Consider the following 14,966-nt stretch of genomic DNA (forward strand, 5'->3'; position numbering starts at 1 on the left):
ACCCAATTTCCTGCGTAGCTGAACAAACCTCAAAGAAGTGAAGTGGTGGAGGATCCACCGAATCTGATCCCGTCTCAGGCTGCACGTGTCACATGCTTGCTGAAATGCAATTTGCGGTCTCTACTTTGTTTACTTTCCATGTGAAGCACTCTCCTAAGACCTAACCTTTACGCAGTGGGTGACTTTCTTTATGGGAGTAAAAGGAAGCTACGTTATGAAATAGCTATTATGGGAATGATACAAGCTATCTAGGATTAAAAGGTCTAAACACTATTTTAAAAGGCAAAGATATTCCAACACATCAAAACAAACCCAAAAAATCCACCGGCCACTCTTTCAACGGAAGTGATGAAACCCAAAGAATTCAGATAGCTAAATGGAGAAAATGAGAAGAAAGTTCATCTAAGAATCCGCCATTGGTGAAGTGATGAAGAACATTTACTGGCTTGTTCTGAAACTTGTCAATTTTATGACTCTTGGCTGCATATGGATTTCTGTGGTACAGTGTACAATTTTAAACAGCTGCCTAAAGTCATGTGTAACTAACCTGGTAAGTTTTCCTGGTCTAATATTTGTCTTTGTAGAAACTAGAACATGTAGAATTCAGCTTGTTACAAATGCTTGAATTATTTTATCTTTATGAGAAGTTTTCTCATGAGAAGTTGGTAGCAAGGCAAGAAAGATTCTTTTTTCCAGAATAAGTTAGGAACATTAGTCGTTACAGAAGGTAGGGCAGAGCTACTTTATTTCTTTAAGTTATCTGTTCATAGATCTTTTTTTTTTTTTTTTGCAGGGGGGGCATGGGTTTCGGGTAAATGAGGCTTAAATAAAATCAATTTTGCACACCTTAAAAAATATCAGTTAAACTCGTTTATTACAAAATCATTTATATTTGTCTTGAAGCATGAAATAGGTTCAGCCACAGGGCAATGCCTTCTAATTGCAGGCAGCAGTACTATTTATATTGTGGATGGATGACTGTATCGGGAGGTGGATGATGAGGGAAGCAGATGTAGGTGCCACAGAGAACATTTTATCTTACTATTAGTTATTATATATTTATATATTATTTTATGTATTATATATTTATATATAATAATTATTATTAAAAGACAGAATTGTTTGTAAATTCCTTTCTATCTGTGCATTTGTAATTCTTTTGGTGAGTTTTGTGGGACATTTATGATTTCCTTCTCATTTCTGGGTGTCATTCCTCCTATATATAGTTTCATGTCTTTTCAGTTATTTTGACTTAGTTGTGCTTAAAACAGTCACTGAATCAACTTTAAAAACCAAATACATTCTAGCCAGGGAAAGATACACTCTTCTTATCTAAAGACAAAGGAAATAGCATGATAGCTTACATGTGACAATACTTATAGTCATACTTTTAAAAATAATAAAAGTACTAAATACAATATTCACTATTATGCTGAGGTATTGGAGATAGAAGTCTATGGTAGAATAAAAAAGAAACATTTGTGTTACACTCTTGGCTTAATTTAAACTATAGTTTAAAACACTACTTAGGCTTACTATGGTTAATAGCACATTTTTTTAAAAGTTTGGTATTTTATATAAATCTTTGCTGAAGACTTCACTGCTACAAATGTAGAATTGTGTGCTTTAGGTTTTTACAGTTGTAATCTAATTTTAAACATGGAAAAATGGGACTATTAAATGTTTTCTTTATTAAAAAATTAAAAAATTTTCTCTGATTATAACAGAACATATTAATTGTAAAATATTTATAAGAGAAGAGCTAGAGAAGAATAAAAGAAAAAAATCCTATAATTCCACCACTATTAACCTATGATTGTATTTTCTTTCAGTGTTTTCCCTCAAATATGTATATAATTTTTCACACAGTTGTGTACCCAGCTTTTTCACTGAGCATTACATGGTGGGTTTTCTCCTATACCCTGAAGTTTTTATGGAAACAGGACCCTTAATATATTTAGAATATTCCATCATATGAATGTACCACTGTAATTTGTTTATTAATTTCCCTACTATCAAAACTGATGTTGGTTGTTTCTCTTATTCTATTTGTTTTATTTTTTAGCTAAGCTTAGTTCTGTCTTATTTTGTGTGTGGGCTCCTTGATTTCAGGGCTTGGCAGGAGGAGTAGACAGTCTGTCCTTTGCCGAGTTGCCTTCCGTTCACCACCTACAGAGAAAGGCACAGCTGATGCGGCAGTGGCAGAAGACCCAGTCTGCCAATCTGACAGTAATCATGTCCTCCATCTGGGCCCCCCACACGGGGCTGGGGGGACAAAACCTCGGTGCAAGAACAGTGAACGGAGCCATGGGTCAGAGGAAAGATATAGAAAAGTGCTTGAGTTTATTTCACTGTTTGAATTTTTTTCTGTGCTATCCTTTTTAGCCTGGATTTTCGCTATGAAGGTCATCTTCGATTTCACTGAGTGGTCCTTTTTTTTTTTTAATTAAAATTTTTTTGCTTTATCATGCTGGGTATACAACATACTTCCTATAACTGCTAATTCATGTATTTCAAAATTTCTAGAAAATTATTAGTCATCATTTCTCATAAGGTTGTCTCTACTATATCCTTTTCTTGCCTTCTGAGACTCTAATTGGATGTATATTATATTATTCTCACTGGGTGGTTCTTGATATTGAGGCATCTTTGTCTTTTAAAAAGAAACAAAAGAGTCTTGTACAAAGGAATGTTAGAATTGCTGCCCAAAATGCACAAATCAGCGTTCTATGCTTGAGCATGGGTTTTACATTAATGGAGGAATCTGTATGTATTAGTTGAGTGTATTAACTGACCTGATATTTTAAAATTACATATGCCATGTGCTGCAGAGAACAAAAAATAATGTTCTTCAGAACACTAGTATTGTGAGATCCTTTATAAAAAAGAAACAGGGCTTCCCTGGTGGCGCAGTGGTTGAGAGTCCGCCTGCCGATGCAGGGGACACGGGTTCGTGCCCCGGTCCAGGAAGATCCCACATGCCGCAGAGCGGCTGGGCCTGTGAGCCATGGCCGCTGAGCCTGCGCGTCCGGAGCCTGTGCTCCGCGACGGGAGAGGCCACAACAGTGAGAGGCCCGTGTACCACAAAAAAAAAAAAAAAAAAGAAACAAAAGAGATTCATGGTCAAATAATTTATGGAAAGGCTTTTTGCTATACCCTCTTTTTGTAGACCTACAGGACACAACCGCATATTAATGGTTTTGTTTAATCACAATTTTCTGATCTTCTTTGGCAACAAAACTCTTTTTTTGAGTAACAAATCTGAACAGCTGAGGGACTAGTGTTCAGAAGTGCTCTTTTACAAGTATCAACTCAATTCAAAAACAGACTATTAGAAACTATAGGATTCAGAAGGTTGTCCTGTTTAAAAAAATGTACTAACATCAATACCTTTCCTGTATATCAATATGTAACTGTATAACAAGAAAATGGAACAAAACCATAATCTAAAAATTCCATAAAATATCCAGAAATTAGCAAATTTGTACTGGTATAGGAATAGGCAAGCCAGTAAAACAGAATATACTCCAGAAACAATACCATGTACATAAGGGAGTGTGGAATATGATAAAGATGATCCTTCAAACCAAAGTGGGGCCATCCATTTAGAATGAAAAATAACTCCTTCCTTCAGCAGGCGAAAGAATAAGTAAACTGCGGCAATCCAGGAAATGGAATATTATTCTAAGCTAAAAAGAAACGAGCTATCAAGCCATGAAAGACATGGAGGAAACTTAAATGCATATTACTAAGTGAAAGAAGCCAATCTGAAAAGGCTGCATACTGTATGATTCCAACTGTATGACATTCTGGAAAAGGCAAAACTATGGAGATACTGGAAAGATCGGGGTTGAGAGGGATGGCGTTGGGCTAGGGGGAGATGAACAGGTAGAACACAGAGGATTATTAGAGCAGTGAAAATACTCTGTATGGTATTGATATCATAATGAGGGATATATCTCATTATACTTTTGTCCAAACACCAAGAGTGAAGGTAAGGTAAAATGTGGACTTCGGGTGATTATGGTTATGCAAATGTAGGTTCGTCCTTACTAAAAAATGTACTAGTCTGGTGAGTGGTGTTGATAATGGGGGAAGCTATGCATGTGTGGGGAAAGGGAGTTTATGGGAAATCTCTGTACCTTAATAATCTCAATTCTGCTGTAAACCTAAAGCTGCTTAAAAAACAAAAGTTTTAAAAAAGGATTAAAAAAATCCAACTCCTACATCACTACCAGATTCAAATAAATTCCAGGAGGCATTTAAAAAAAGATATGATTTAAATACAAACAGACAAATAGCAAAACCAAAACAAGACCTCATCCTATAAAAATATTAGAATAAATTAGGGATGAATATTTCTATAATCTTGGAATGGGAATGCCTTAAGAAGCCTGCTTCAAAAATCCAGGATCACTAAAAGAAATTATTAATAAATTCAACTGCTAGAAACTAACTATATGACAATAAACGGGAGACAATAAAAACAAAGCCAAAGAATGGAAAAAAGTATGATAAACACAATTTTACCAACTCATATATATATATATATATATATATATATATATAGGAGTATTTAAATTAAGTTTAGAACATGAAGACTTTAAAAAAGAAGAACTATGAATGGTTAAAAACATGTGAAAAATGTTCAACCTCACAGCAACCATAGAATTGCACAGAAAGAATGAATTATCAATTTTCTTCTACCAGATTGGCAGAGATAAAAAATTTTACAGTTGGCCAAGTTTGGATAAGCTGGGACTTTCATGTGCTGTTGGCTAGGATGTAAGTTGATAGATTTCTAGAAAACAGTGGGTTAATAAATGTCAAAATTAAAAGAGAAAATATACTTTTAACACTGAACATCAAGAAATTTATCTGAAGAGATTATTGCATAACTAACGATATGTCTGCAAAAGGCTGTTTATAGCAAATTTGCACATAATATTAATATTAGATTCCTAAGCACCTGGCACTGTACTATAATAATGAATATATGATTTAATTGAATCCTCACAGAACTTTATGTTTATTAATATTATCCTACTTATGTTTCAGATGAGAATACTAAGTTTAAACAGCATAGGTAACTTTCAAAATATGACATCAGGAGCAAATATCATATGTGGGATTAAAATACAGATCATTCTGCTCTGTTTCATTATTAGGGTAGGAAGTAAAGAATGAAATTAGTTCCGGCTGAGGCGGGCAAGATAGAAAAGCTTATGCCAAGAAGTAGGTGTTGGGTTGAGTTTTTAAGATCCGGGACTGGGATTGTGTCTTTCAAGCAGGTAATTGGAGCAGGTGGAACTAAGTTAAACGACGAGGATCCTAAGTCCAACGTGAGGAATTTGGTGCAGACTACAGGCAGCATCTGTGCTTTGGTTAAGAGCACAGGCTCTGGAGGCTCTGGAGCACAGGTACGGAGGCTCTGTGCCGTATTCAAATCCTAACTCTTGGACAATTTACAAAACTTCCCTGGTTATCAGCTGCACAATGGAATTAGCAATAGTACCTGTTGAATAGGGTTGTTGGGACGTTAAATAAGACAGTGTAAAACACCAAGAAGAGTGGCTGGAATGTGGGAATCACTCACTAATGTTAGCTGTGGTAATGAGGGGGAAGGGGATGGAGAGGGAGTGGAGATCAGGAAAGAGGGTTGACAAATCTGCTTCATCAGAACCCCCTAGACCCAACTCAGGAAGCTACCTTGCCCAAGACCATTTATGGGCACGCCATTCAACCTGTTAAATTTAATTTTGAGAGCTGCCAACAGAAGGACTTAATACTGTTACAGTGTGACTTTATGGTCATCAAGAAACATCTGTTGCTTTATTGTTTAAAAACTACCCAGCATCTACCTTTTTGGTTTTATGAGCTAACCCTGATTTTTTTTGAAGGGGTAGGAAAAAATTCAATTGCAAATTCACCATCTTACACTTGGTTGTATATGGTTGTGTTTCAGTCACACAAAGGGGAATCAAAGGCTTCATTTTGAACAAAATTATGAAAACAAAGAACTGTGAATATGTGCTTGCACAATTAATCTAAAAGATACAGTTTTTTGGGTTTTTTTTTGCGGTACGCGGGCCTCTCACTGTTGTGGCCTCTGCTGTTGCAGAGCACAGGCTCCGGAAGTGCAGGCTCAGAGGCCATGGCTCACGGGCCCAGCCGCTCCGTGGCATGTGGGATCTTCCCGGACCAGGGCACAAACCCGAGTCCCCTGCATCGGCAGGTGAACTCTCAACCACTGCGCCACCAGGGAAGCCCTAGAGGAATCTCTACTTACACATCAAATGAGAGGGAAAAATTCAACATTTGTCCTTTGGTTCCTGTGTCTGATTACTTCTCAAGTAAACCCCCATGACGCTAGGTCACTGGATGATGTTTCCAAGAGACATGACTTCTGGACCATTCCTGAGTAGTAGGCCATGTTGAATTCATGGATTTATTCCTTCAGCTTATAGTTATTTAACACTCATTATCCCTCTGGCACCGTTCTAGATGCTGGAGAGAGTGGAGAGCAAAATGGATGGTGCTTACGTGGAAGGGAGAGAGAGGGCTCCACAAACTCAGTAATGGACCCTTTTCTCTTCCCTCTGAAAAGCACAGACTGTTTGGAAGGCCACAACAGATGCTTAAGCCACCTCCCAAGCCCCTATAGATTTTCGATTGTCTCTTGGAACGTATCTTGCTTGTAGTGCTGGGTCAGCCCAGGACAGATAGCATGCTCCTTGCTGAATTAATCACCTCTCCAATTCAATGGTTCGAATTCAGCAACTTTTAAGGGGAGGTTCTGCTCAGTACCAATTAGAGTTACTAAAAATATTCACTTACTTTTCCTCTGCCTATAATTCTAAGTCAATGAGTGAGGCAGGTTGACAATTAGATCATATCCATGTAAGGCTATTCGGGTGCATATCTGATTATCATAGACTCAGCATTGCCATCCTTTGTAAGTCCTTCTGCTCATGAAGGTCTCCACTCAAAAATGACCAGGGACAGGATGGACAATTTATAGACTTTTCCCACCTTAGTTTCCATTTCTTTTATTTTCCTCCAGCACAAAAAAGTTCTTAAAATTTGTGAAAATGTGAGAAATAAACAGAGTAATCTGTTGTTTTACTATAAGAAAAATTCTGAATTTGTATTTTTCCTCTGTTCTTAATAAGACTGCTTTTAAAACAGAAAGATGCCATGTGCCATCAGGCAGGGCTAGAAGGCCTGATCCCCATTTTGACACATGGCAGCTGCTGTACTTGCTTGCACACATGTGTACATACACACTGCCTCTGTGTAAAGCCTAGAATGTGTCTGCAAATTGGGCTTTTAAAAATTAATATCAATCTCATATCTATCTATGAGAAAAATGGGACTTTAGTTTTGGTTTGTTTTAAGAAAAAAAAAACACCCTGACTTCAATGAACTATTGGCAAAAAAAGATGATGCCATGACTGTGTGAATGAAGAGAGGATGGTCTTCAACTGAAATGCTGTTAAACATTCACCACGCTTGACCTATTGGGCATTTGTGAACAATCTAGAAATTTCTGGGTTGTGACTGTACATTTAACTTGGTGATTCATGAGAAAGCCAGAGGGGAATCTAGTAACTCTTGATGACAATGGGTGGTTTTCTGTTTCATTTTACAGTAGCAGGCTCTAGTAGTCACCTACAAGTTGTTTCATTTGTGAGATCCAAGAGTAGAGCAGGAAGATGGATACGGATACTTAAAAGCACAACAGCTCTGTAACCATGAACAGATACGGTTACTTCCCTGCTTAGTGAAAATTGCACACCCAACCCCCTAACACCCCGCCCCTGCCCCAAAGGAAAAAACAACCTGTTTCAGCAGTGGCTTCCTTTAGGCATATGTAAATCCCTTCATGGAAAGTTACGAAACCCCCGTTAATCCCACCTGTGAATGATTGTAGTATTTAACCCAGAGGTTAGTTCCTATAATGCTCATTTCATGAAAAGCCCCCCACCCCCATTTTTAGTGGTTAGTTTGTATAAAGCAAGCTCCAGACTGTAAGCCTGAAAAACCACAGTATTCCCAAACAGGCAGGATTTCCAGCGAAATAGTGTGAAGGCGACAGGGTTAACAGTCTTAAAGTCATTATTCAGACAAACTGAAAGTCTCTAAGTATGATGGTATAGGCCACCATAACCTTGGAGTCCTTTGAATGAGTTTTTGCACATGACACATATAATTGTATACGTGATTAGCATAGTCATCAATCTGTTTCGGGTATGCATATCCTATATTTATGTTTTAAAGCCCCCAGTACCACCTTTGTCTCTGCATGAGACAATTTAAGTGAGTTGCTGGTATCAGGACATTGTGGCATTCTCCGGGTCATGTGGTTGGCAATTTACTCAAGAAAATTTGAACATAATGTTTTTTTCATTACCCTTATTGTTTTTTAAACCATAGTTTTATACAAAACTATTTCATCTGTCTTCTGGTGGTACAGTATTTACAACAGAATGGTTATATGTTAAATGGTCGACTTTTCAACCAACTCAAACACCTGGTTAGCATAAATCTTTTAATAGTAATGCCATTCCATTAACTCTTTTGTTACCAGAACTTCTGAAAATCCCTTTGCTAAAGAGTTGGAGACTGACTGGCTATATAAACCCCAAATACTGCATAGCCATGAGAATTAAGATGTACTATTCATATTAGTACATGAGACTTTATAAGGAACAAAATCAAGTTGCTTCTGGGCTTCAGGTTATTAATCTCATGATCAAATAGTCTGTTTAGCTTATGACTTCATTTTCCCACTTCTGAATTTCATATCCAAGCTCACTAATGATTTCTATATTGGGAGCAATTTCTTGGATGGAGGAAAATAGTTTTTCCATTATCAAAAAAAAATCCAAAATAATAAATACGGAAACACAAGAAAGAGATACACCTTGAAAACTCTTGCCTAGGGAAATGCCCACATTTTTACCTTGTGTGTAATGAATGCAAATGTATACAGAGTTAGGTTGGAATATGAATATTTTTTGTATAGTCTGTTATATAATGTTAATTAAATGCAGTCAATGGTTGTTTCAGTCTCTTAAAAAAATAAGAAAGAAAAATGCAAACATAATTCATCTCTAATCCAGCAGTCCTTGATTAATTGACTAATTCACAGACTTATTTAATACTATGTAGAACCTCTCCATTGTTCTTAACTACTCCTTTTGTCTACACCCCAACTCCCATCTTTATCATTTCTGCAGAGTCCTTAAGCATTACATCTTAGACAGGCATACTTCTTTTTACTGCAGTCTGCATATATTGCAGTTTTTTGCAAATTGAAGATTTGTGGTAACCTTGTGTTGTCTGATGATGGTTAGCATTTTTTAGGAATAAAGTATTTTAAATTAAGGTATGCACATTATGTTTTTTAAACATAGTGCTATTGCACACTTAATAGACTACTGTAGTGCAAATATAACTTTTATATGCACTGGGAAACCAAAAAATTTGTGTGATTCTATTTGTTTCGGTGGTCTGGAACTGAACTTGCGATATCTCCAAGGTATGCCTGTTAATTTGCACTGGCAATTTGTCTGGTTTTAAAAATGACTGATTTAACAACTTTGAAACAGTTGGCTCCTTACTTTACAGTTAGAAAACACTGAGGAGGCAACACTACTCCAGGAAGCTTTAAAAAAAAGGTGGGGTAGTTATACTGAACACAGGATTGATAGGGGTGTTCACTCCTTCCTTCTTCATTTCAGGGCAGACAGCTTGATGTCAGCACACCATACAATCTGAGTGAACCGGTGAGTAATCTCTTCCACCTCCTGGGACTTTATAGTGTTTGCATTGATAAAAAAGGGACAATGGTCAGTTTTGATCATCATAGAATAATTCCTAAATAAAAGCTCATTTATTTGTGCCTGATGGAGGAAGCTGGATGGAAAACAGAGAGAAGTCTGAATCACAGAGTATTCAAACATCAGTTCAGGAACAGTGTGTTGAAGTGTAAAGAGCACAGGACTAAGCCATGACCATGATTTTGATTCTACATTGCTATGTGACTTTGGGCAAATTCCTTAAAATTTCTGAGATGTAGTTAAAACTACTAAAGTATGTGTATTCTGAAAGGGTTGGATTAGATAATCTCCACTGGTTCTTCTAATAATTACATTTATGGTTTTATCACTATTCTGCACCTGTATCCATTTACTCAACAAGCATTTAGGGACTCCAAGTGTAAGACTAAACCAGACACTGTGCTGGGTAGTAGAGTAAAAATGAGTAAAATAGGGTCTCTGTTTTAAAGGACTCTCAACCTTGTGGGAGAGACAGACACACGGATAAAACCACAGCCAGACAGCCATGCGAGAGTCAGATCAGCAGTGTGTAGGAGGAGCAAAGAGAATACATAAGAGGAAAAGCACTTGCTTGCCTGCATGGCTAAAACTAGAAAGATGGACTAGAGGGGAGAGGTACACCGGTCAGAGGGAGCCTTCGTGCCAAGACACAACGGTTTCAGAGAGCTTGACTGGTGCAGGAGAAGAGGAGGATTTCAGCTTGCTTGGAGGACAGGGCGTGTGTGTAGAGATGGCAGGTAGAAGAGGTTGGCAAGCTAGGCAGGCCCACGTGGTGGAGAGCTGTGAGTACCATGTTGGTAATTTGGTTTCAGTGACACATAAGGTTTTAGGTAAGAGAAGGATATGATTAGGTTTTGTTTTAAAAAGATCACTCCAAGTGTGGAAACAAGAGAGGTCCCTCATGAGGCTGTTGGCAAGCGGTGGCAGGCACAGAAAAGCAAGGGTAGTGAGTGAGCGGGGAACCCAGATAGAATCCAGGTAACGAAGGAGTGAGTCAATAGGACTTGATGATGGATTGTCCATGGGGCAAGGGGATGGCAGAAAGAGAAGCCACCCCGGTTCCTGGCTCGGGCAGCTCAGAAGATTGAAGCATACTAATGGGAAACACAGGAGAGAGAGCAAATTAGAGGGTAGAAAGTGAGGAATCTGACGTTTCATTTGCTGAATTTGAGGTATTGTAGGGACTTAAATGGAGATATCTAATGAGCAATTGGAAATCTGTGTCTGGAGCTCCGGAAGGAGTCTCAGCTGAGGTTCACATGTGGGGGTTATTGACACCTTGCAAGGTTGAAGCTGAGGTGGGGGATGAGCTCACTTGGAGAACTTGAAGAGTGAGAAGAGAAAAAGTTGAGGATAGGACACAAACACAGAAGGAGTAAGGAGAGGAAAAAAGAGATGGCAAAGTAGAAGGAACTGAGAAAAAGGTGGGATCTAGGTGTCATCATGGCCTGTGGACGGAAAGGTCAACACAATCACAGGCACAGACAAACCAGGTAAGGGAAGGAGGAACTGGCTGAATCTGTTCAGTAGGAGGCCAGGGCAGCTCTGCAAGCAGGTTTTCAGAGCAGCTAAGGGATGAAAGCCAGCTAGTGGGCAGCTGACTTCCCAAACTGTCCACCTACTTAGATTTTGATGGGCTGCCTTCTGTTTGAGTCCCCAGCTTTGCTTTTTGCTTGTTGTGTGAGAACACCCCATTGACCTATATAATATGCTTGATGCCACGCTGTCCTGAACTTAACCTGCTGCCAAGCACCCAATGGACAGTGCGTTCCCTGAAGGTCTGGTGCTCTCTGGGATCCAGGCCTGCCTGCCCCAGGCTGGACTCCACTCAGCAATGCTGAGCCACACCAAGCCCTGTCTGCCTGTAAATATGACAGCTCTGCTTAGAATTCCAAAGGTCCTGATCCTTGTGAGGCCACAGATCCCTTGGTAGATTTCTATTTCAGAAAAACTTCATGTCACTATTTGCACTTTCGGGTGACAAGAAAAAATCATCCTTCTTCAGTAATCATTGTCTCTTATTGTCTCTTGTAGTGCATCCAAGGATGTCATTTTTGGACCTCTGCAGATCAGGAAAACTGTACTTTAAAGTGTGTAAGTATTAATTATGTTTCTGTTTTGATACTAATGTTTCCCTTAAGAGAAATGTTCTCCAAGAGGATTCCCATTTCAGCTTCCATTGGCTTTCGATTAGTTTGCTTGACTCTAAAGCAAAAGTATGAGTAATACATAGTAATAGAAAAAATGAGATCAACATTATTAATGCAACTGGAGATAGAGGGAAGTTAATGCAAACCATGGAACCCAGAGATGACCAGTTGCTCCAAATTATAAAGGCCTTTCAGTAGAATGTTAGGTATTTGTTAAATTTCCTAGCCCTGCACTTCTCAAATTTTAATATGCAAATATCAGGGATCTTGCTAAAATGCAGACTCTGATTCAGTAGGTTTTGGGCAGGACCTGAAATTTTGCCCTTGTACCAAGCTCCCAGGTGATGCAATGCTTGTTGTTTCCAGACCACACTTTGGATAACAGGGTCCTGGGTCATGTTCAGTTTCTCTTCAGGGAACATGGTAGCAATCTCATCCAGAGGGCACAAACACCTGGGTTTACTCCACTTTGTATAGGAAATACATCCCCAGTACTTTATTTTTCATTTTTCATTTATCCTGCCTTTGCCAATTAGTGTGTGACTTTGTTAAGGTACTTCACCCTTGGTACTTTGCTTTCCTTATCGATAAATGAGGATAATAATCGAATCTCCCTGCTAGGGATAGTGCCTGTTACACTATAATTACTCCAATCTCATGGCTAAGAATTTTGTAATTTAAAAATGGGTTGCGGGGCTTCCCTGGTGGCACAGTGGTTGATAGTCTGCCTGCTGATGCAGGGGACACGGGTTCATGCCCCGGTCCAGGAAGATCCCACGTGCCGCGGAGCAACTAAGCCCGTGTGCCAAAACTACTGAGCCTGTGCTCCAGAGCCCGCAAGCCACAACTACTGAGCCCACGTGCCACAACTACTGAAGCCTGTGTGCCTAGAGCCTGTGCTGTGCAACAAGAGAAGCCACTGCAATGAGAAGCCCGCGCACCACAACAAAGAGCAGCCCTCGCTCGCCGCAACTAGAGAAAAGCCCATGCCCAGCAACAAAGACCCAATGCAGCCAAAAATAAATAAATAAATAAATTTATATAAAAAAAAGAAAAAACGGGTTTCTTTGTTCAAGTTGTTCAAGTCAGAGATTAATTCAGTTAGGATCATGATAACTTTAGGTAATATCATTTTCTATTAATGACTCAAATTATAGCATTGAGATTTAAATCCATCATTAACATCTCCTATGTACAGTCCTTATAGCTTTTCTTATATAGTGTGTCTTCACAGATCTCTGCTATGGGAGTCACTTAAAGCCCACTCTCATGCTTGTGGCTGTGTGCTTCATAGAATGGAATTTACCAAAAGATGGAGCAGATGCTGTCTGCACTTGGGAATTATTACACACTCTAAAAACACTTTTCCTTCTCCTTGGTAGCACTTTGTCCAAATGTCAATTTAAATCATTATTTGTCTCGTTACATGTTTAGTATCTTTTGCCGACATGTAAGCCCATCAAGGCAGGATCCTCTCTGTCTTGTTCATACTGTGTCCCTTGCACTGAACACAGTGAGGGGCTCGTAGCAGGTGCTCAGATCGCACTTGCTGAGTGAGTGAATGGGAAGTACCATTTGTTGCCAGTAACAGTCCAGGAAGCAGAGTGGACGCTGGAGCAGCCAGTCTGGGCAGAGGAACCCGCCGGCCTTTCCTAGCCAGAGCTGTTGGTGGTTTTCATTTTAGGTTCTGTCTCCCCGGGTACCTGCCAACACCCCTTCATTCTCTAGCCTGGCCCATGACAGATTACCTCTTAACTGACTGGGATTTTTTAGTAGACATCATGCATCCCTGTTTCTCCAATGATGCAAACAACATAATTTTTATAGCTATTTGTACAGCAGCCTTCCTGGATGGAAGGCCCATCTATGGGCTCCCTTGCTTCTGATATTTTTTAATTGATTATTTTGTCAGTGGTGGAGCAAGAAATTAATTTGGAAGAAATGCCTAGCTAAGTGTCATTAAAATTATTTACAACTTTAGAGATTTTCAATAATTTTACTTTCCTTTTCTTTCTATGCAGAATGATACCTATGCTGCTGTTTGTGAGGTGAGTGTCAGTCACTTACAGAAAACATGTAATTAAACCCCATGTCCTTCTCTCTTGTCCTTAAAAAGCTGTTAAAATAAGAATGAAGAAAATGGAGTCACTCTTAATGCGCAGAAATGTTCTTCCTGGGAGTGTTCTACTCTGGCTATAGAAATGACTGTATGATTCCATGTTGACAGAAGTATTTGCTGTGCTTTATATATCTGTGTGCCTACCTAAAATGCATATATGAATATATATAGATGTGTGTATGCACACACACGCATTCACATATGTACATGTATATGACTCTAATCTGGTTTGAAAGGTTCTGATTACTGAAGCCTGGGTGGGAGAGGGTGGCAGGAAGAGAGGAAAAGGCACATGGAGAACTATCCTCATCTCCGCTGATTTCATTTCTTCCCCATAAAGCCTATGCGCTATCATTAATACAGTGCATTAGAAGAGATCCCTTTACACAGGGAGATCAGCTCAGTGCTTTGTGACAACCTAGAGGGGTTGGATAGGGAGAGTGGGAGGGAGATGCAAAAGGGAAGAGATATGGGGACATATGTATATGTATAGCTGATTCACTTTGTTATAAAGCAGAAACTAACACACCATTGTAAAGCAATTATACTCCAATAAGGATGTTAAAAAAAAAAGGAGAGATCCCTTTAGTTACAATTTTCGTCCTTATTCAGCGAACTCTTTCAACAGCAATTTGAAACACAGCTTTTTAAAATTTTAATTTTAACTAATTAATTTACTTCCTGCTATGACAATAAGGGACCTTGTGCAGACTCTGGTGCCCAGGTCTCTTCTTATCAACGCCTCCCCGCTATCCCTGCCCCCAGTCTCCCTCCCTCTAGGAGCTCCCTCTCCTGCGCTTGACTTTCTTCTTCCTTCAGAAAGACCTTGGGATTTTGATCTTTTCTTACTCA

The 14,966-nt window shown here is 39.0% G+C and overlaps 1 protein-coding gene across 2 annotated transcripts in view; it reads left to right on the forward strand.

The window, feature by feature from the left end:
* Positions 1–349: 349 nt before the first annotated feature.
* The window catches only part of ROS1 (ROS proto-oncogene 1, receptor tyrosine kinase), a 122,886-nt gene continuing 108,269 nt past the window's right edge, over positions 350–14,966 (forward strand). For both annotated transcript variants that reach the window (XM_082633991.1, XM_082633992.1), the window contains exons 1-4: positions 350–550; positions 9,747–9,791; positions 11,880–11,939; positions 14,017–14,043. In XM_082633991.1, the coding sequence (XP_082490117.1) occupies positions 428–550; positions 9,747–9,791; positions 11,880–11,939; positions 14,017–14,043 (255 nt within the window). In that variant the 5' untranslated portion in view covers positions 350–427. The remainder of the gene's footprint in view (positions 551–9,746; positions 9,792–11,879; positions 11,940–14,016; positions 14,044–14,966) is intronic.

Source organism: Mesoplodon mirus, assembly GCF_964341445.2.
Source record: "Mesoplodon mirus genome assembly, chromosome: 10".
NCBI classification, from domain to species: Eukaryota; Metazoa; Chordata; class Mammalia; order Artiodactyla; family Ziphiidae; genus Mesoplodon; species Mesoplodon mirus.